The sequence below is a fragment of the Carya illinoinensis genome, chromosome 4 (genome assembly GCF_018687715.1).
Source record: "Carya illinoinensis cultivar Pawnee chromosome 4, C.illinoinensisPawnee_v1, whole genome shotgun sequence".
Taxonomy (NCBI): domain Eukaryota; kingdom Viridiplantae; phylum Streptophyta; class Magnoliopsida; order Fagales; family Juglandaceae; genus Carya; species Carya illinoinensis.
The window spans coordinates 40,365,512-40,387,200 of NC_056755.1; the positions used below are offsets into that span (position 1 = coordinate 40,365,512).

The 21,689-nt window shown below is 36.4% G+C and overlaps 3 protein-coding genes across 10 annotated transcripts; 2 read left to right on the forward strand and 1 right to left on the reverse strand.

Annotated features, from left to right (window-relative positions):
- Positions 1–15: 15 nt before the first annotated feature.
- On the forward strand, positions 16–3,526 carry LOC122308379 (EIN3-binding F-box protein 1-like). The gene is made up of 2 exons (XM_043121662.1): positions 16–311; positions 905–3,526. Exons 1-2 carry the CDS (start codon positions 287–289, stop codon positions 2,779–2,781), a joined length of 1,902 nt encoding a protein of 633 aa, XP_042977596.1. The 5' UTR covers positions 16–286; the 3' UTR covers positions 2,782–3,526.
- A 2,201-nt stretch (positions 3,527–5,727) lies between these two features.
- Positions 5,728–6,783, forward strand: LOC122308381 (EPIDERMAL PATTERNING FACTOR-like protein 8). Its single transcript, XM_043121672.1, has 2 exons — positions 5,728–6,149; positions 6,330–6,783. The coding sequence occupies exons 1-2, from the start codon at positions 6,059–6,061 to the stop codon at positions 6,557–6,559; spliced, it is 321 nt and encodes a 106-aa protein (XP_042977606.1). The 5' UTR covers positions 5,728–6,058; the 3' UTR covers positions 6,560–6,783.
- Positions 6,784–7,655: 872 nt separating this feature from the next.
- LOC122308380 (CBL-interacting serine/threonine-protein kinase 24-like) lies at positions 7,656–16,830 on the reverse strand. Of its 8 annotated transcripts, none has more exons than XM_043121671.1 (15): positions 16,616–16,830; positions 15,660–15,818; positions 13,955–14,017; positions 13,754–13,825; positions 13,406–13,513; positions 13,225–13,299; positions 13,068–13,121; positions 11,750–11,875; positions 11,280–11,369; positions 10,643–10,765; positions 10,271–10,390; positions 9,330–9,446; positions 8,874–8,930; positions 8,703–8,777; positions 7,656–8,081 (listed from the first exon to the last, which is right to left on the reverse strand). In XM_043121671.1, exons 2-15 carry the CDS (start codon positions 15,708–15,710, stop codon positions 8,001–8,003), a joined length of 1,212 nt encoding a protein of 403 aa, XP_042977605.1. In that variant the 5' UTR covers positions 15,711–15,818; positions 16,616–16,830; the 3' UTR covers positions 7,656–8,000. The 8 variants fall into 8 exon arrangements, with proteins under 8 accessions (XP_042977605.1, XP_042977602.1, XP_042977601.1 ...); XM_043121668.1 differs by having other exon boundaries at positions 15,660–15,827; XM_043121667.1 differs by having other exon boundaries at positions 15,660–15,836.
- Positions 16,831–21,689: the final 4,859 nt, after the last annotated feature.

Here is a 21,689-nt window from a genome sequence, read left to right on the forward strand (position 1 = left end):
TTAATGTACCTGATGAGCCTCTGAATGCGACACCTTTTTTCCCCACTTTCCAATATATATATTGGCTTTTTGCGATTATGTGCAGATACACGCACATACATTTGAGTCCCAGGCTCCGTCTTTTCCTTCTTCTTTCTTCTCCTTTTTTTCCCTACTTGTTAGGGTTTCAAATGCTCTTCAGCCTTGTTTTTGTATCTGTAGTTGTGTTTCTTTTTGGTCCGAGTACTGGGTTTTGCTCTGAGGCTCGGCTTGGATTTGGATTCCTGGGGATTGAAAGTGTTTGCTCATGTCTACCCTCGTCAATTATCGTGGTAAGTTCTTTTGGGTCTTTGATTTATTTATTTATTTTTTTCTTTTGCTTCTTTGTTTGATTTTGCCGGTGGTTGATTAGTTGTTGCTGGATTTGGCTTTATGGGTATTCTTTATTTTTGTTTGATATTAATGGGTAAGCGTTGGTTTCTTACATAGCTTGAGATCTTGACTATATCTTTGATCTGGGAATGGTTTGGATCATTAACTGACTAGGAGACATAAATCCTTTGGATGTATAATTACATAGCTCGAGATTTTTCTTTCTTTTTAAGAAATGTTTCTTTCTCCCACCGGAACAAGTAGGAGACGTTTAGGTAAAGCAAGATCGATGTTTTCTTATAGAAAACTTAAACAGCTATGATAGATTGCACTTGAGTTAAATGGTAGGTCCTAATTCAATTATTTTTGGAAAAAAATCGCGGATATCATAATTTTCTTAGTAAGGGAAGCTTAGATCTTCTTTGAGTAATAGCATGGGAGAAACCGTTTGGCAGTGAAATCACTAGATTTTCTTAGTTCTAAACAATTTTGTGTGCTTGACCGAAAAGGGGGACAGTTTTAGCTGATATCGGTTTTTTCACTGGGTTTTCAGGTGAAGATGAATTATGTCTTGGGGGCTCTTTTTCAATTGGTTCCCATGTGGACATGTACTGCCCTCCTAGCAAGCGGGCTCGGATTGATACCCTATTCAACTTTGGAGGAAATGGGTTTGAGCAGGATGAGAAACCTTCCATTGAAGTTCTTCCTGAGGAATGTCTATTTGAGATATTCAGACGCCTCCCTGAAGGCAAAGAGAGGAGCTCCTGTGCTTGCGTCTCCAAGCGTTGGCTTATGCTCCTGAGTAACATCCGTAAGGCTGAAAATTGCAAGGAGGTGTCTGCTTCTAATGATGTTGATATGGTCACTAGTGATGAAGATCCAGATCTTGAAAGTGATGGTTACCTTAGCAGGTGTTTGGACGGGAAGAAAGCTACCGATATAAGACTTGCAGCAATTGCAGTTGGAACCAGGGCCCGTGGGGGGCTAGGAAAGCTGTCCATCCGAGGAAACAATTCTCCTCGTGGAGTCACTGACCTTGGCCTCTCTGCTGTTGCCCACGGTTGCCCTTCTCTCAAGGTTCTTTCCTTGTGGAATACTTTTTCTGTAGGGGATGATGGCCTATCTGAGATTGCTAAAGGATGCCATTTGTTGGAGAAGCTTGACCTTTGCCACTGTCCCTCAATATCTAACAAGGGGTTGATTGCAATTGCAGAGAACTGCCCTAATTTGATTGCATTGAATATCGAATCATGTTCAAATATTGGGAACGAGGGCTTGCAAGCAATTGGAAGGTCTTGCACCAAGCTGCAGATTGTCTCTGTCAAAGACTGCCCCCTTGTTAGGGATCATGGAATATCAAGTCTCTTGTCATCAGCTCTTGTCCTGTCAAAGGTAAAGCTGCAGTCCTTGAACATCACAGATTTCTCCCTTGCCGTTATTGGGCACTATGGCCAAGCCATTACAAATCTAGTCCTTGGTGGTCTACAAAATGTGAGTGAGAAGGGCTTTTGGGTCATGGGTATTGCTCAGGGTCTACAAAAACTGGCATCTTTGTCAGTTACTTCTTGTCGGGGGGTAACAGATGTGAGTCTTGAAGCCATTGGCAAGGGATGCATCAACCTGAAGCAGATGTGCCTTCGCAAATGTTGCTTTGTATCAAACGATGGATTGGTAGCTTTTGCTAAAGCTGCAGGATCACTGGAGAGCCTGCAGTTGGAAGAGTGTAACAGGGTCTCCCAACTAGGGGTTATTGGCGCCCTCTCAAACTGCGGAACCAAGTTGAAGTCTCTTACCCTAGTGAAGTGCTTGGGAATTAGGGATGTGCCTATGGGGTTTCCTGTGCCCTCTCCCTGCACATCTCTTCGATCATTGTCCATTCGAAATTGCCCTGGGTTTGGTAGCGCTAGTCTGGCCATGGTGGGTAAGTTGTGCCCTGGGATTCAGCACGTAGACCTGACTGGGCTTCATGGAATAACAGACTCTGGGCTTCTCCCTCTTCTAGAGAGCTGCGACGCAGGACTTGTCAAGGTGATACTTAGCAGCTGCTTGAATTTGACAGATGAAGTAATTTTGGCCTTGACTAGGCTACATGGGGGAACCCTTGAACTGCTGAATCTTGATGGGTGCAGGAAGATCACTGATGCGAGCTTGGTGGCAATTGCTGACAATTGCCTGTTACTCAATGATCTAGATGTCTCAAAGTGTGCTATCACTGATTGTGGCATCGAAGTGCTTTCTTGTGCAGAACAGCTCAATTTGCAGGTCCTTTCATTGTCGGGATGTTCTGAAGTGTCAAACAAGAGCATGCCTTTCTTGGAGAAATTGGGGAAGACCCTGATGGGGTTGAATCTTCAACACTGCAATTCAATCAGCAGTGGCACCGTTGAACTGCTTGTGGAGAGCTTGTGGAGATGCGATATTCTCTCTTAATCGGGGATGGAGCATATGCATGTTGGGGGACCTTAGAGGTGGATATAGAATTGGATTAGGAAATCCAAGAACTTGACGGATAGTAGATGCATAAAGCTTGTACACTCAACTCACACGGGTAGCAGCATTCAGCATACGTTTTTAGCCGACAGCAGTGGGGTGCCGGTAGCTTAGTGGCTTGGTTATTTTTCAGGGGAACATGGCGGATCACTTCTTGGTCCATTTTTTGCAGGCTTTCCTGACAATGGAAAGCTTGTTTCACGTATTTAGCTTGCCATTGAAGGGAGGCTACTGCTTTTATGGCCGTGGTTCCCCGTGAATACAGTTACCAAGTCCTGCTTTAAGGGTGTACCCACTTGCTCCTGGTTTTGTTTTGCTGAATGTTGAATGCCCAGTGTTTTAGCTTGGTCACTCGTCTTTGATAGTGTTAAGCTTTTCAATATTTCCAGTCTCACAAAGTCTGTTGTCAGATTCAGTCAATGTTAGTTTGTCGAGTCTTTTAAGGTTCCTGCACTTGTTTGGGATCCTTGTTTTCGTGTGTTTGCTTTGGGCTGGTTCTAAGTATGGGTAACTTAGGATTAATGGCCTGAAGTGGAGGTGGCAGAGTTCATATCGGGTCTGCCATGACAACCTTGTTGGTTGTTTTTTTCTTTACTCCACATTTCTGTCCTTAGTTTTCAGGTTCCTCCTGCTTGAATATTGTACTTTGCAACTTCAATGTTTCTTTTTCTCTATAAGCTGGCAATTACTGCGTTGTTGTTATGATTATTATTTGCTAAGTAGTTACTACTTTATCTGCCATTAGCAATATAGGATCTCTAAGATCTGCTGCTATCAGAACACAGCATCTCGCATCCTGCTAATGGGAGACGAACACGTTTAACTGTTGCTGGGAGTGAACGAGTGTCTTTTTGTTTGAAATCATTACACAAGGGTGAAAAATCTGAGAACTTGATGACAAAAAGATTTTTGGGGACATCTCATGAATGCCTATAGGACGCTCCTGTGAGCCTTTTCCTTTGGGTTTATTGAGCATCCGGCAATTTTTTCTCATCAACGTTAGGAGATCTGATGCAACATGAACGCTGCCAAAGAAACAGTGACCTTGTGACTTTGCTCAAATTGGCTACAACTTATATGGTATTTAATGTTATGTTTACGGGTAATATCGATTTGTAATTGCCTTAATATAACGAAACTTCTAGCCTTCACGTTCAAATCAATCTATACATCTTTTACACCAAAAAAATTAAAAAAATTAATTTCATAAAAAGTGCAGTTTAAATAGTGAATTGAAATGAGATGAATTAAGATAAAAATTGAATAAAATATTATTAAAATATTATTTTTAATATTATTATTATTTTAAAATTTGAAAAAATTAAATTATTTATTAGATTTTATATAAAAATTAGAAAAAATTATAATGATTAGATAAAATGAATTCATATCAACTCTAATCCAAACAGAGCCTAAAACGTATTACCTCAATTTTTTATATTTGATAAAAGAAAAAAATAATAAAAATTAAAAAAATGTAGTGTAAAAATTATGTAAATAGAATGAGATTGTATAGCTTTTTTTCCTAATAAATATACTTTCAATGGGACGTACCAAAATTTAATGGAAAATGATATGGTTACTATTTTTTTATTATCTATTTATTATTTTTTTATAATTATTTTTGTAATTTTTTATTTTACTTAATAGTTAAAAAATGATTATTTTTTATTATTTTATTTTTATTAAAATATTTAATTTATTATATTTATCATCTATACAATATATAGTTGTTATAGAAAAATTAAAATAAATATTAGGTAATATATAAAAATGATAAGTATAATTATTTGATAAAATCTCAATTTTTGGGTTTTAAAAAAAGGAAAAAAAAAAAAAAGAAAGATGCTGTACAGTTTGTTGGTGTTGAAGTACTGGTACATAAATATTTCATACAGAAAAAGTAATGCCTGAAATAATTCAGTAGTGGTAGGGTAGTAGCTAGGCCTTGGCTCTAGCTTTCATATCATTAATAATAACATCACCTTGCTCAGCCTACCTCCATGTGCTTCTCCTGATTCCTGAGACCTGGTGCAGATCCAGGCTCATTGCGTGTCAACCTCCTTTTAAAGAATATTATAAGATATTCCATAGTTTTCTTTTCAAACTTCTCTACTTTTTTATTTTTATTTTTTATTTTTCGCAGGTTACTAATCTCTGTGATACATGCTTATATTTGTTAGATAATACATAACTTAATATGTGTGAAATATCTTATAATATTTTAAAAATTAAGTAAAGATAGGGAAGTGTCCCCTACATGGTGCAAGTGTGAGGACTAGAAATGCATCTCCTCAATTAGTCAATGCAATGGTACTCGATCACTCAATTTCTTTGGACATTTTCACCTCACTACTTGATCGACTTCTTCTTATTCTTCTTATGGTTTGATTACAGGCTCAGACAGTGAAACAACACTGCTCGTCCATTCTATAGCTCTATAGCATTTAGTGAGTCCTATTGTACAAGATCTATGCAACTGCATGCACAAGGTACCAAAGGGCAAAGGCACCAGAAACTGTTTTCAAATGGTCTTATTATCTTTCCATCAAGCTCACTTTAGTACATCTTGGTTATGGGTTACTGCAGTGCAGTAGTAATTTGTAAATAATAGTAAAATAATAATAATAAAATAATTTAAAAATATACTAAAAGAGTTGTGATCTCAGCATGAGATCATTGACTAGTGCCAAATAGCCGAGAGATGTAAAGTGGTAAACCCCCTATCCATTGATCTATCATAAATCAACTAAAAAACTGTGGCAAGAGATCATTGACTCATAGCCTTGAAGAAAAACAAACAGGAGTGGGAACATTGATTAAAGTAAAGCAATTTAGTGTAGCCTCATCTTGTGTGATGACAAAAAAGTGTACAATAATTCGCAAAGGTGACAAGGGATTGTCTAGTCAGGCAGCAAAAGATGGGGGAAAACAGTGACTTTCTGTCATCCACACTGAAAACCGAAAGTCAGAGCTACTGTTTCTTCAAATAAATTTCAAAACCAAGTTTATTGATATATTGGGAAGCTCAAGATAGGTGCAGTGTAGTGGTGAGCAAATCAAAACAAACAAACAAAACAAGACCCACCATCAACTCCCCTGTTTGCAGTACCATAGGTCCATAACCATTGTATGTATCTCTTCCACTTCAAACAAACTCCTAAACTCCTCTGCAAATTTTCATGTTCCTTTCTTTTATTTGAAGAAGAACGGATTGATGGCTCCATCAAGAAGATACGTAAATGGGTTAAAGATTGCAGTTATTGTGATGCTCTTCTTTTCTCTCGAATTCTTTTCTTCTAAATCAGGTAAGAGAAGAAATCGATGCATTTAAGCTGAGACACTGCACTGGTGAAATACCTCATAATAAGTGCATTTACTGTCACAGCTTATAATAAATATATTGCAATAAGCTTTAATTGCTATATTTTTTTGTCTGTTGAAAAAAATAACAAAAATTTATATTTTGCTTTTGTCTCCTCTGGCAGCTGCGTCAATGTTACCGAGAGACACAGAGCGTCTGAAGCAAATGAAATTAGTTTTGGGTTCAAGGCCTCCTCGGTGTGTGAACAAGTGCTTGAGTTGCCGGCCCTGCACAGCTGCTTTAATTGCATCTCCACACCACAAGACTGATTTCAATGTATCATCTCAGCCAGATGAGAGCTATTATCTTCTCTCATGGAAGTGCAAATGTAAAGATAAGTTTTTCCAACCTTGAATTTGTATAGGCTAATCTGAGTCATTCCTATGTATACTGTAGCTATGGTACAGACTCCCCCTCCACTCTCTCATTACTCTCTCTCTCGGCTCAGGGATTTTAGTGCTAATCTCTGTGAGATCGTCTCTTATAGCTTGTTGGTAATTAAGAACAACAATGCGTTGTATTTTTTACTTGTTGGTTTCTTAAAGAGTGAAGTTGATGGAACATAAGTAGAACATGCAGTACTCAGTGTGATTTTGGCCTCATTTAAAGAAGAGTCAGTTCTCCATGTGAGTTAATTGGCCACAAACCGACAAAGCTATCCAGAAATCATTTGGTAATTGGTACCATGTTCTTCACGGATTCTCACTTTCTTCTGAGTAATTTCCACGAGGCTTAGGAAATGGCAGCAACTTCTGCACATGAAAATGGCCAGGACCTTGATCCCTCTTTGCTTTTTTTTTTTCCAGAAAATTCACCAAATGACTCAGAATAAGTGCAAATGCAAGCACCCAGATTCAACCAGAAACAGCATAATATGAAATTCTTAAGGGCAAGTTCAGTTAGGTCTTCCCTTCTCTTCCACTGAAAATAAAATAAAAGGAACAAAAAGATACGAAGAAAAGGATGTGCCACATTGAATTAATGTTAAAAGGGAGAAGCCTGCTTATATGCAAAGGAGTTAGCATGACTGTCAACTGAAAAAACTACCAATACATTGTTGGAAAATAATGTGTGTACATGCTTTATAACCTATAGAAGAAAGAAACTAGCAAGATTAATTTGGAAAGCATACGCTACTGTCGATAACTATGTTTAAATGTATGATTATCTGAACGTTGCTTATGTATCAGCCAGTCCTGCGGCTCAAAATGTAGGCCAGTGACCTCTCAAAAAAGCCAGTCAGTGAAATCCAAGTGAAATCTTTGTACAAATGATAAATCTTATGCAACTTGCTATCCTTTTGCCTAACAGACAAAGATTTACCTCCTCAGAAAAGATGGTTAATTCGAATTGACATGAGAGTGCAACTACATTGTGTTGCATTGTCGGAATCCACCTTGTATATTTGTAAATGATGTGTATTACATGGTTATGTTGGTGGTAAAGATGATTAAGATCAAATGTTGTGTAATTAAGAAATTCAATCTTATAATAACAAAATAGCTCCTATTATGTTGAGACGACCTTCCTGATTTACACAAGCGTCTGAATATAAGTATTGCAAGTCTCCTCAAGTACAGTGAGGAAAGAAACTACACAATTTTATTGATACATTCTCATTTTGTAATTCATCTTATAGTCTGATCTATAAAGTAACAAGTGTACCATAATCAGATATTGGGGCCCTGTAAAAGCATGATTTTGCTGTTTTGCCCCAAAAAGGAATGGCCACCCTTTGTTGATCTGCTCAGGGAGTAGCATCACACCCATGAAACTGGATCAGCAAGTCATTGTTCTAATACAGACTTTGGCTAGCCACACCATCCGTTGGTTTCCAAATGATATTGTCTAGTTTGGCACATAAATCCTTGTAAAACTACAAAAAGAGCCAACGAGATGTTACCATAGTTGATAGACATACAAAAGGTACCATGTATTTCATGAAAAGAGCATAAAAAGGATCAGAAGTTGAATTTGCGCAAGTTTTGCACCATTGGGCGCCATAACAAAATAAACCAAGTGTCTCCAACTTGTAGAAGCTCCATATACCCATCACTGATGGCTAGTTGTCCAATCGACACCAAGAAACAAGAGGTAGAAATTTAAGCCTAGCGGAAATGATGTTGAAATTGACAAGTGGCAAGTAATGAAAGTAAAAAACATCGTCTAATGGTATTAAGTCGCTATTAGAGGTAGCACCAATTGAGAAAAAACCAGGCAAGATGGTTAAAGTCCAGTCAGAAACTGACTCAGATGCAATAAAGGCCAATATCTGCACCAACAAGAACTTAGGTACATGCAATAAAGACCAATATCTGCACCAACAAGAACTTAGGTACATGTTTAATGTTCAAGGCGCTAAAGGGACCAAAAAGATGATTGAGATCAAGAGAAAAGACAAAATGTATCTCAAAATAAATGTGGCCAATAGAGCATAATAAAATGGACAGAAACATGGGAATCAGATATGAATTTATAGATACAATTAGAAGCTAACCTTGTGATATTCAAGGGTATCCCCAGCAGCCTTTCGAACATCTACCATGAAAATAGATGGTGCAACTTCAAAAACCTATATACAAAATCAAGGCTTGTTGCTAAAAAAAAAAAAGAAAAAAAAACTATATAATAAAAACAATGATGTAGAAAAGAAATTCTGGGAAGTTACATCCAAGACCACAGCAAATTGTCCAGCCTTATTTGCAGATATACCTTCAAGCCTTATCTGTGGGGAAATTGTGTTAATGAAAATAAAAATCAAAGCACAGTTAACTTTAAAGAGAGTAAATAAAAAAAAAAAAAAAAAATTAATGGAACTAGATTTAGAAGTATGCACTTTTTATCCATTGTATTTCTCTTGCAAATTCTAAGACAAGAAAGACCAATCCAACAAATATGAGTAACCCTTATGTTGACTGGACATTAAATTGTCAACAAGAAGTCAACATGTGCATCTTGAAATATATTGGTTTTAAAGAGCCCAGAGCATGAGAAAAATATAATTATAAAATAAGCAGGGTTAAAGGCTGCTTAAGATGGACGTGATAGAATTGGTGGCTGAGATGCAGTATAAGTGCATTTCAGTTTAGGAAATCTACATGAAGATAGATATTACGGACCGTACCTTGAAATTGTGTGTATGAACCTTGAGATTCATCGATTCTGCAACAGCTTCAATAGTTGAAGTAATAAATTTTGCTGGTTTGCGAGAAACAAAACGAGTTTGCCGCTTAACATAATCCTGCCAGAGAACAAGAACTTAAACTTTCATATTTAATCATTTAACACTCTACAGAAACATAGCAAGAACTATCTAAAAGATACCAATCAAGCGTAAATAGTAGATGTCACGCTTTTTTGAAGAGTAACGCTCCAATAACAGTGCTAGAATACTCTTAAGAAAGTACATCAAAAGTGCTGGGCTTGTGAATTTTGTGATATTATTCTGTTACATGATTTAGGGGGTTTGGCTGTTTTTGTTGAATATATTGCAGAAGCACCATAACTTTCACCACTTCACTAGCATATGTGAATCCAAAAATATACAGTTCTTCCTTTTATTAAATGTAATTCAGAATATATTATATATATTACCCTGATTAGGTTACAACCTATTGAAATCACAAATTATGTGTTTTTCATTCTAGCAACAAGTTGCCACAGCTCTCACTTTTTCCAAAATCTGTCTTCAGTGAACAAGAAAAATAGGGGACCCAAAATGTATACAAGATTTGAAACAAATAAATAAAATCATGACCATTCGGCTTCATAAACTCATTGGTATTCTGTAATTACACCATCCATCAGAACATACAGTGCACATTTGACAATCTAAATTATCTGAAAACTTGGCAAAATACAGAGAAAGCTGTCTGCACTTCAAGTCAAGAACATTCTGTAGAAAGATCAGAATCAGTAACGCTTACTTTTAAGGTTTTAAAATTGGTATAGCTATATGCTGGAACCAAAGGCACAATGGACTTATGGAATAGTAGAATTAGAGAAGTAGTCAAGGACTTCAATTTGAGATACATGGTCACATAAATGCTGGAATGATAATCCTACCTGCCCCCTGTCAAACAACGCCGATAAATTCAACCCCTGCGATAGGGTAATCATTTCGAATGCATTCATCATCAAAGGACCTGCTTCATGATTTTCTAACTTCTCAGCAACATAGTTATCCTGTAATGTACCAATAGTTGCTAAGCATAAGTAGAGGGCAATGCAAATGCATAACAATCTCCAGAGGCCCAAAGCTAAAGTTTAATACTCTGAACTTAGTACATTTATCAATAAAATATTCTAAACTTGATAAACTACTATATATTTTAATAATTAAATTACAAAAACACAACTCTCTTAAGTTCTGATAGAAAATTTCTTAATTAAACAAGAAAGACAACTGTACATAGCAAAAGAAAAGCAATAGCAGACCTGGATATCATCAAAAACTGCACAAACACCATCCAAATTCACTTCCTTATCTTCTCGATACTTCACAGGAACATAGTTTTTCCGAAACCATGGATCTTTTCTAATTCCTTCAATCTGAATGCGCTGCATTAAATGAGTTTCATAAATAACTTTAAGTGGCAACACTCTTCACACATTTACCACCATGTTAACTTAAAGAATTAATATGATACCAAGGAATTTTTTCCTTTTGTTCATTTAGTAATACCCTGCATTACATATTCTTGGAGAAAGAAGCAAATAACACAAAGTAGCTCAATGAGTATTCAAATCTTAGAGTTATCACTATTACTGCATAACAGGAATTAGACCAATTACCTGAGTCAATAGTAAGAAAGAATCACCATCTAACAGATCCCAATAGTAGGAAAACATGTTTGAAATGAAAATCATTATCTAATAGACACCAAAAGTTATTGCAAACCTTACCCATCAAGTAAATCAGACCACTGAGAAGAAATTAGCACCAATGGATTTCCAAAAAGATTTATCATATTTACATATGTATGCATAAAATAAAAATACCAATTCTGTTTTCTGCAGATAATGAAACAGAGTACTGACTGTAGGATCTGAAGATGGTGAACAAAATACTTACTGTTTTAGGATTGGGATCAAGTATCTTATGTATCAATGACTTCACCCCAAAACAAAACCAAGACGGGCAAGAAAATTCTGCTGCATTTATCTGCACATCAACCACAAGAGTAGTAACAAATGTTATCATGATTCATGTTAAGTCTTCTGAGTAATAAAAGAAAAAATAGGAGGCTTTAGTAGCTAAGCCCTGTACATGAGAAGGAAGGCATGCTGTAGTGTCTTTATAGGTTACACTTATGATCGGCAACCTCCCGAGGACAACTTAAGCCAGTACACAGGAAAAGAGGAGGGGACAAGACAACCCTTGTGACATACATATACGTACACAACTTAATACTGAAGGAAACAAATATGTTGAAAGTGTGGGCACCAAAAGCTGTTGATTGTATAAATATAGCAGGATACATTTTTGAACGTGTGGGCAACTCAATTCAAATCTATTGAATTAATCCTGAGTAAAATGGAGACCTTTTCGTAAAGAGTTGGAAGGTTTGTCTCATCAAATGGCAGATAACCAGTCAATAAAACATAGAGGATGACTCCACATGACCATACATCAGAAGCTGCACCATCATAACCCCGGCTTCTGAGTACCTGCTAGGCAATTATTCAATGTAAGCATGTGAAATAAAAAATAAGTATATAATCTCTCTCATCTGAAAATAAACAAACGAAGAAATTGAACCACCTAAATTCTAGGATATGCAAACTTGTGGCAGACGTGAAGAAAAACTAGAGAATTTTGAAAGTAATCACAGTCGCACACATGAAATTCAACAGATACCATAATAATTATAATTTCAAAAACTATTTAAAGAAAGATACATCTAAGCAGTGAAACAACAATGAAGAAAAGTAACGGAATGAAGGGTGACTACGATAAGTGTCACACAACAAATAAATTGGGCAAAAGACCAAGTAGAAAGCAACTAGAGATACAGAGTATAACATCCTTCAGCAAGTTAAATGATCTTTCCAGCTTCTGATGCAGCTCATTTTGTTGAAATATTCAAAATTTCTGGTAAAGATTTTCTTCATAAGTATTTTTATAAGCATTCGGCTAGATGGATGAATGTATAGAAAATAAACAATTCAGTAACTTGCACATATCATTTAGTGAGTTCCAGCATGAGTAAACATATACTAAGCAACAGAACTTGTTTTTCTCCCATAAGTATAGTTGTCTTATTTCTTCAAGAATAGATAAAATTATTGATCAAAAGTTCAAAACTAGTCAACTAATAGACCACCATTCTGAGGGGCAAGAAAGTTAGGGTACTTTACCTTAAAAGGATTAATTCACCTAAAAAAAGATCACATATGTTCTCAAGATTATGGGAATGGGCACTCAAATTACCTTCAATTTTTACCAAAGAATCTCTGGGTTTAATTTCACAAATTCTTTGTCAGAATGTGGAGAATTTACCCACGCAGGTACTTCCAAAATCATATGCATTCCCATTTACATAAGTTAGAGTAAACCTCAATTGATCCACGTAAAACCCTAACTTAAATAAAATAAAATAAATAAAAATCTCTTTCAAACTTTAAGCAAAAATTACTACTGATTCTCGTTAGAAAGATGACATGTGGTTATTTTATAAATATATATGCCTCCACAGTAGATTTTGTCTATCTGTCCAAGACTGTTAAAATGAAACGATATAGCAATTAGCAAACACAATGACTTAAGTCAACAAAAACAAATTTGTGAAAGAGTCCGATGAAATAGCAAAGCATAGGAGGCACTTTCAACCTTTATTGCTAATCTAAAAATTGGATATACCTCTGGTGCAACATAATTTGGGGTTCCACATGTTGTGTGGAGAAGGCCAACCCCCTGCACATAGACATAAGCGTGCGGTTGAGAGAGACAGAATAATGACTAAGAAAACTATGTGCATAGTTTAAAATTTTTGGGTAATTAATGCAAACATGCTCACTTGCTGGGGCAAAGCACTCAGTCCAAAGTCTGAAACCTTAATATTTCCACATGCATCAAGAAGAAGATTTTCAGGCTGTGCGTCATGAGGAAAAAAGGATATGTCTCAACCAGGAATGATATATCATGAAGTTTCAATTGATGGGGGAAAAAAAAAAGTCAAGATTAACTATTGACGGTACCTTTAGGTCTCTATGGTACACACCCTTATTGTGGCAATGAGCAACTGCATCTATAAGCTGTTGAAAGTATCGCCTGCATTCATTTTCAGGAAGCTTTCCCTGGTGAACCTACGAATCAAAATCAAGTGTAAAAATGCACATATCCTGCATAAAAGGATATGTGTAAGGAAAGCATAAAAGGTTATGCCATATGGAAAGTACTCGATTAGAGAAAGTTGAGAAATTGGAAGCCTTAAAAAAGGATTTGGCGACACAAATAGTGTCTTGCTTCAAAGATTTGGTGATAATAATGTCTGGTTCCATTTGAACTGTCATTCCTTATGAACACAAGAACGAGAGAAACCTTACAATTTTATCAAGTAACTGTCCTCCAGTCACAAACTCGAGAATTATATATATCTTTGTCCTGCTAGCCAAAACCTTCCAAATTGATAATGGATATGAGAGGAGAGAAAAGGGGGAGCTATCAATACCATAAAGAACATGTAATAAAAGTAGAGGAATGTCATTACAGCCATAGGCATCATATTTTATAGAATACAAGCATACCTCATGCAGCCTTACTATATAGGGATGCTGAACAATCTTCATTATCGATATCTCTCTTTTAATCTGAAACCCAGTTCATGAAAAGGTTAGCCAAATCATCTACACAGAGGAATGGGAAGTGGAAAACCAACCCCATCATTATTATCATTCTACCATATAAACACATACTAAAAGCACATTAGAGTTTAGAATGGTGACAGTCTAAACAAGACTGATGTAAGGGGCCCATGTAGTTGGGACAAAGGCTTTGTTTAGTTCAACAAAAAGCTGAGTCAAACCTTGCATCAAGTTTAATCACTGCTTTGCCTTTTCCTGCCCATCTCCAAGGCAAGGTGTACATGCACCAAATGGAACCCGACAATTGAGAGAGAGAGAGAGAGAGATCCATGTTCTACTTAATCTTATGTTTTCATGATCACGTCAATGTCAAATATGTTCCCTCGTGAGTTATCTTCCTGAATACTCACCTATATGACAATGAGTACTGGAATAGATTCATAACTCAGGACAAGATATATGAAGGTAGATTAGTAATAGAGAGGAAAGCATGGTAGTATGAGAAAATTGTTAGGAAAAGGTTAAGGGCATGTTGCCGGGCAATACTTATGCTGGCAAGCTGCATATATGAAATAAAAACTCTTACAACGAAACAACGCAATTACTCCAGGAAAGTCCAAGTAACATTTGGACTTATACTTCAAAATAAATAGTCGAGGTTACAATTGGAGCTCTTTAGAATCATTATAAACCATAATAATTTCTTTATCTCTCAAGCAATGTGGGATCTTGTTTACCAAACTCTCATAATAAATCCAGGGTATTAAAAAAAGAAGAAAATGAGTAGAATATGCCAAAGGGCTTTTTATTATATTTAATAGACCTTATGGTACATAGAAGAAATTGAAACATCTCACTTTTGAAGCAGCTCTGCCTCATTTTCTTAGCATGGCACACAAAACACATATGTCAGGCTGACTTTATCTGATTGGAATTGTGAGCTAGAATGTAGAACTGAAGGCACCGTTTCACATCAGTTGGGATTGCGTTACATACAAATGGTTAAGAATTTCACAAGAAACAGAGAAAGAAGGTCAAATTTCAATTCCATCAAGCCTGAAATCGATATTCCAAAAAAAAAAAAAAAAGACCAGCTAGCTGCAACCAGCTGCTGATTTAATCCAGAAAATTTAATGCAGAAACCATGAGTCGCTGTAATGAATCCATTGACAGTCAACAGGCAGTGTATGTGAACGAGCAAAAAGAATATGGATTGAGATCTCCGAAATTCTACCAAATTAGTTGATCAGATTCAGAGAGAGAGACGCAATATACGGGTTCCTGTGTCCATAGAGAATAGGGGTCACATGCAGTGTCCCACTCTCTGTATTTAACCATTAATTTCGGGCACTATCTCAGTGAATATACACTGCTCTAGGCAACCGGATCAATTTCAATTTGGCAACTTGAATAGGTGGAAAAAGGGGCAGAAAGTACCACAAACCTAAAAATCATTAGCAGCCAGAAATATGGTTTGGTAAGCTAAGAATTCCGATAGATTACCAATTCAGTAATTAAGAATTCCGATAGATTAACAATTCAGTAATTAGACGATATTACTGTTATTAATATGGATGCTTGTCAAATAAACTCGCGTACACAGGCTATATATATGACTCCATCAAGGATATATGAAACAAATAGGTACCTGATCAACCATTTTGTGCTTCAGAATGGTGGTCCTTGCCAAGACTTTCATGGCCACACTGTCCCTGGTCTCTGTGTTTCGTGCAAACTTAACCTTGGCGAAAGTTCCCTTACCGATGGTTTGGCCAACCTCATACTTCCCGACTTTTCTTGATACTTTCTTCATGTCCTCACCAAGCTCATTGCCCACAAACGTTACTCAAGTTCTTATCCGTTTAAGTAAAGAAAATATTCTTATAAACCTAACAAAGCATAAAGAACGTCGAATCTGTGCAAAGGCGACAAAAAATCTGTTCCGGATATGGGCATTTCCTAGTTATAGCCAAGTATAATTATGATTTTCTCAGCAAATCTGTCAACTCATGAGTAAATAAATAACAGCTATGTCTATCGATACGTGTGGTGTTGGACCATCGGTAATGACTTTTTCTTTTTTAAGAATTCAGCTACTTGATTAATCCACTTATTTGTATTTAAAGCTTAATTACAATTGTAGGAAATATGATCCTCATTTATGGTAACAGTTGCATTTCTCATGATCATCAAAGGTATTTTAGATCTTTCGCATATTTAAGTTCTTTTCATTTCTGGGATTGATTACTAGTTCTACTCTGATAGCAACTTATATTTGTTGGGAATTAACTGGAGTGTGTTAACAAAGCTAAAAATCACTTAAAACCCGAAAAAGAATCATAAAACAAATTTGACGTCTCTGTTTTGAATTGATGAGCAAACGAGGGAAAAGAAAAGAAAATGGACGAAATAACGTACTGCACGCTCAATTATGTCAGTGGAATGTTTTTTCTCCCCCTCAAAAAAGGAAAAACTCACATGCTTATAAGAAACTAGCTAGCGCCAGTTTGTACAGAAAGGAAAGCATATATAAACCCTCGTCTGATGCGGATGATCAAAGGAAAAGAGGGAACAACACGAAGAAAGTTCCCGCGAGAGTCTTACCAAACAATAAGAAGTTCAGAGGTCTTTCGCCGGAGAATTGGGTTGTCAGTAGCTGGCGATGGAGTTTGGGGTTCCTTTGGTCAGCTGCGAGAAAGACGGGCAGAGGGAATTACGTGAAAGAGTCGGACCAGTGCATGTGAAAATGAAAGCTCCACGAGTCAGCTGGCTCACAACACAACACGCAAAAGGACTTCGGCTTAGCTTTGGGTTATGGCGTGAGTCGTGACGCTCCAAGTTTTAAATATTTAATCCGATCAATTTGGTTCAAATTGACACGCAAATTAATGTACTTTCTAGTTTCTATCTCTTTGTTCCAGACTGTCCAAATATCATAGTTATCATTTAATTTGTTTCTAATTTAAAATTAAGTTATTATTATCTTTTGTTAAGATTGAAATTAAAAAAAAAAATTAGTGAAGTAATATAATTTTAAGAGTAATATTATATATAGTCATAAAATATATAAATATTATGTAGTTATTTAAAAAAAGTGTGGTTTATTATTAAAAAATTAATATTTTTTACATGTAATTTCTGTATTTATTGAGAATAAATATCGATTTATGATTTTTTTTGTTCCTTTAATCACAAAAAGAAAATAGAAAAAAAAAATGAACTAGGCACGCCCACGAGTAAGAGCTAGGTGGCACAGAAGCCCGATTCCACATGTCTAATTACATAATTTACAAGAAAAATTATTAGTATAGATGATATGGTATTGTCATCCTATTATAAAATATTATATCATTAGAATTACTTAAATAATTATTAATTTTTAATGCCATGCTAACCTATATATGATAATATAAAAGTCTAATATTGTGTACTTCAAATCTAACTAATAGATATTCACTCACAAGCTTGTTGAAAATGGATCCAATTATTCCTACCTAATCCATGACAATAGGTAAATGGAGCTATTATATATTTGTATGAAAAAGAAATACAAAGACTCTCGTCTCTTTTAAAACTAACCATTTATAATAAAAAATAATAATTTAAGACAGCTTCAAATGGAATTATTACGAGATCTAGCCGACCTAAGGCTAAAAGGGACATTTTAATTTTTTGGAAAGGAAAATTTTCTACTCTAAATGGATGTAGGCAATAAGATAAGAGAAAGAATCGTGAAAATAATTATGGCTGAGTTATTCCATTCTCATGCCCGTGCATAAGACTCTTAATATCATGTAAAACTCTCGATCACATCATTTATATGATAAAATTTTATTTGTAAAATTTACATTTTAGAATTTATTTTTTAAATCAAATTATGTCATATAAGTATTTTATATGAGGTGTGCTCTACACATTGTGATCACTTGCTTGAAAATAAGTTTCTTCACTCTAGTGTGTATATATATATATAGACAAATCGAGAGAGAAGATGGAAGAGAGAATGCACTATGAAAATGAGAAAGAAGATGTAAAGGCACAGAACCAAACAAACATAATATCTGACCCAACTGCACGAAAAGACAATAGATCCCCAACTACACCGACACAAAGGTATAGAAACCGAAGGTAAAAAAGAGACAACACAACACACATGAAAAAAAAATGAAAGATGGAAAAAATACTGTAGATTCCTGTAGCTTGGCGATTGCCGCTTGTATAATAGGTATAGATAGGGGTGTCAAATTGTGTTAACGGGTCGCGTTCGTGTCGTGTCAAATCGTGTTAACGGGTTATATAGGTCAACCCTAACCCGACCCGTTAAGCTTATTGTGTCAAAATCTCAAACCCTAACACGACCCATTAACATAACGGGTCGTGTCGTGTCAACCCGTTTTGACCCATTAATAAATATTACGAAATATGTTTTTTTTTATAAGTAAACAAATAAATTAAGAAAATATTACGAAATAGGTTAATACGACACAATACAACTCATTTTAAACTATTTATATAAATGGGTTGAATAGGCCTGAAATTAACCTTTTTTAACCTGATTAAATTTAGCATAATTTTATATAAATGTTAAAATTACAATATTTATAAAAATTATAAAACTAATTATAAGTCCAAAACTACAATCCAAATAATAAAAATATCGAAATTGAAATTCTAATAATTTTATTTTTAGATATAAAGGTATAATTGTAACTTTAACTTTCTTAACGTGTCATAACGGGTCAAAACGGATTAACCCGTTATCAACCCGTTAAGCAATCGTTTTTTAACGGGTCAACCCGTTTTGACCCGAACCCATTAAGGCTAAACCCTAACCCGCTATTATCGTGTCGTGTTCGTATTTGGTTAACGGGTCGTGTGACATATTGCCACTCCTAGGTATAGATATATATACACACACATACAATTACCCTAACGGCATAACATCACCATAATCTTGAAAACATGGGCGCCAAATGAATAAGGGCCATATACATTATGCTACGACTTGTTTGGTGGGATTTTTATTTAGATGTTTGCTATTGATCATCATCATACACACCACACATTATATTTGTTTCTATTTTTTTTTATTCATACTAAACTAATTGATTTCTTATACTTATCATCTCTACACCACACACCACATATAATTTTTTTATATCTTTTAATCATCATATAATTAATTAAAAAAAAAACCCAAATAGTTTTACTTCTTTTTTACAGATTGCATGGGTTGGTAGCTCATATTCTTTCTAAGCAATTTCTCAAGGCATATATTTTATGTGTGGTGCATACCCATATATTTATATAGAGTTTTACTGACTTTAAATAAAATAAAAAGTCACACCATACGTGATTATTTTTCATATTTTACAAGTCCTACACCTAATAATTCTAAATCCTAAAATCTAATCCCTAAACTTTTAAAACCTAAAATCTAACTCAAAACCTAAATTCCTAGAACCCAAACCTTAAATCATTTTAGGACCACCACCAATTACCACTTCAGCTATCCCTTGGGATTGTGGGAGTTCTTTTCCTAGTGAGTGGGTAGGAATCAAAACCCTAAAATGTACCATTGTGGACAATATTCCTCAGGGTGGCCGCCTTTATCCAAAGAAGTTGTCAGGGATCCAACCGTCATGGGGTGGTGGGAAACCTCATGCCAGGGTGAATCTAGTACATATGTTTCAGTTGGATTTTATTGATTGAGAGTAGTAGGTTGTGAAGATTAGTTCCTAGCTTGAATGGAGTTAAACCAAGAGTTCACTCGACATATCACTCGAGCAAAGCTCAGACAAGGAATTCGTTTAAGGTTCGCTCGATAATTGGCTCGAGCGAATAGCAGACAAAGAGTTTACTCTATATTTGTATGATAGTTAGCTCGAACGAAGCTAAGGAAAATAGTTCGCTTGAGTAAACAACAGATAGAAAATTCTCTCAAGTCGTCCTCGACATCTTGCTTGAGCAAATAACCCAAAAATTTCCCGCCTTAGGGTTTTCACTACACTATATATATATATATATATATATATATATACGTACATATATATATATATATATATATATATATATATATTTATATCAATGTATTGAAACAGTTTTTTACAACATAGTGAAAAATAGATAGACAAATTTCAGGAAAATTGAGAGAGAGGCATCTGGAGAGAGATATGGAGTATGGACCATGAGAAGAGAGAAATCTTGTATTCTCACTATGTATTTCAACTTCCCTTTGAAGAAAAATTTCCTACAACTTCGTGCATGCAGTAAGCACATTGTCTAACCAAATAAATTTTACTTTACTATTTTCTCCTTCTCGTTTTCCCAATAGAGAGAGATTAAATGAAGTTACTTCAATCATCTTTGGAGAACACCCGGTAGGACTGTTCATCCGGGCCGGATTTTTATCTGACCCAGTCCGAAATCCAGAAAACCGGATTTCGGTTCTGGGTTTCGGCCCGGATGAAACCCGGATTATAAAATCCGGACCTACACGGTCCGGATACGGGTTTAAAATCCGGGTACAGTACCCGGATTTACGTATACACAAAACCCAGTTTTATGTTTACAAACCTAACCTAGTTTTAACTTTACCTTTGTTTCCGCCGCTCCCCCCCTCTCTCTCTCTCTCTCTCTCTCTCTCTCTCTCTCTCTCTCTCTCTCTCAAGTCCCATTCGAGTTTCTGGCCCCTCTACCAGATTGCAAGGCTGAATCCTTGCTTCGCAGCGTGCTGGAAGTGAATCTCCTAAGCCCCATTCGAGTTTCTGACCAGTTGAGGGAGGAGGCCGATCGCCAGAGGGAGGAGGCAGCCGTTGGGTGCTTGGGAGAGCTCACGGCATTCCTGTGCTGCTCAAGGACAGCATATCCACCAAGAACACGGCTGGGTCGTGCGCGCGCTACCGGGATCGAAGGTACCAGGGGACTCCGTGGATCCAGTTGTTTGTGGTTATTGTAAATGGGTGAAGTATATGCCTTTTGATATACCAGGGGACTCGAGAGGTTCCTGAACCTCCAGCACCTCTCTATTGCTAACATCGGTGTCTCTTCTCTCGAGCAGTTCCCTCGCCTCCAAAACCGGATTCAGTACATCGAGGATCTCGCCTCACTCGCACAGCTGAAGCTGGTCTCGCTGGATCTCTACGAGTGCCCCGTTACGCGACTCAAGGATTATCAATCTAGGGTTTTTGGGTTGATAAAATCATTGAAGTATTTAGATAAGATGGATGCGGAGGAGAATGAGCGGCCCGAGTCTGATGACATGACGAGTTTTGAAGCCCGGGTTCAATCCGGAACCCGGAATCCGGGTTTTGAAGAACCCGGATTCATCCGGGTTCCGGCCCATTTATGAACCGGATTAATCCGGTCCGGGTTCAGGCCCGAATTTGAAATCCGGATTCCGGTTTGGGTCTACCCGGATTTCCGGGTCGGAACCCGGATGAACAGGCCTAACACCCGGTAGCTAGGCCAGATGCTTGGATTTGGTTGGGCTGTTATCTTCGACCATCTTTAATTAATGTCTTGAGAAGGGATGCCGGGATATGTGTTGGAAGGGATCAAATCATCAAAAGGCTACTGAAAAGTGGAGATCCTTCGTAAGGTTTCAACTTGTTCGTGTTGCACCATGCATGCTCGTTATTTTGGTGGAAAGAGCTTTTAATGAATTGAGATTGTTTTC

Bases quoted from the DNA above. Each gene is read 5' to 3' on its own strand.
- LOC122308379 (XM_043121662.1), top strand. From the start codon at position 287: ATGTCTACCCTCGTCAATTATCGTG. The intron at 312-904 runs GTAAGTTCTTTT...CTGGGTTTTCAG, and splicing joins TACCCTCGTCAATTATCGTG to GTGAAGATGAATTATGTCTT.
- LOC122308381 (XM_043121672.1), top strand. From the start codon at position 6,059: ATGGCTCCATCAAGAAGATACGTAAATGGGTTAAAGATTGCAGTTATT. The intron at 6,150-6,329 runs GTAAGAGAAGAA...CTCCTCTGGCAG, and splicing joins ATTCTTTTCTTCTAAATCAG to CTGCGTCAATGTTACCGAGA.
- LOC122308380 (XM_043121668.1), bottom strand. From the start codon at position 15,824: ATGAAGAAAGTATCAAGAAAAGTCGGGAAGTATGAGGTTGGCCAAACC. The intron at 11,876-13,067 runs GTATATCCAATT...ATTGCCTAGCAG, and splicing joins CAAATTATGTTGCACCAGAG to GTACTCAGAAGCCGGGGTTA. The intron at 11,370-11,749 runs GTCTCCATTTTA...GTTGATGTGCAG, and splicing joins TTCCAACTCTTTACGAAAAG to ATAAATGCAGCAGAATTTTC.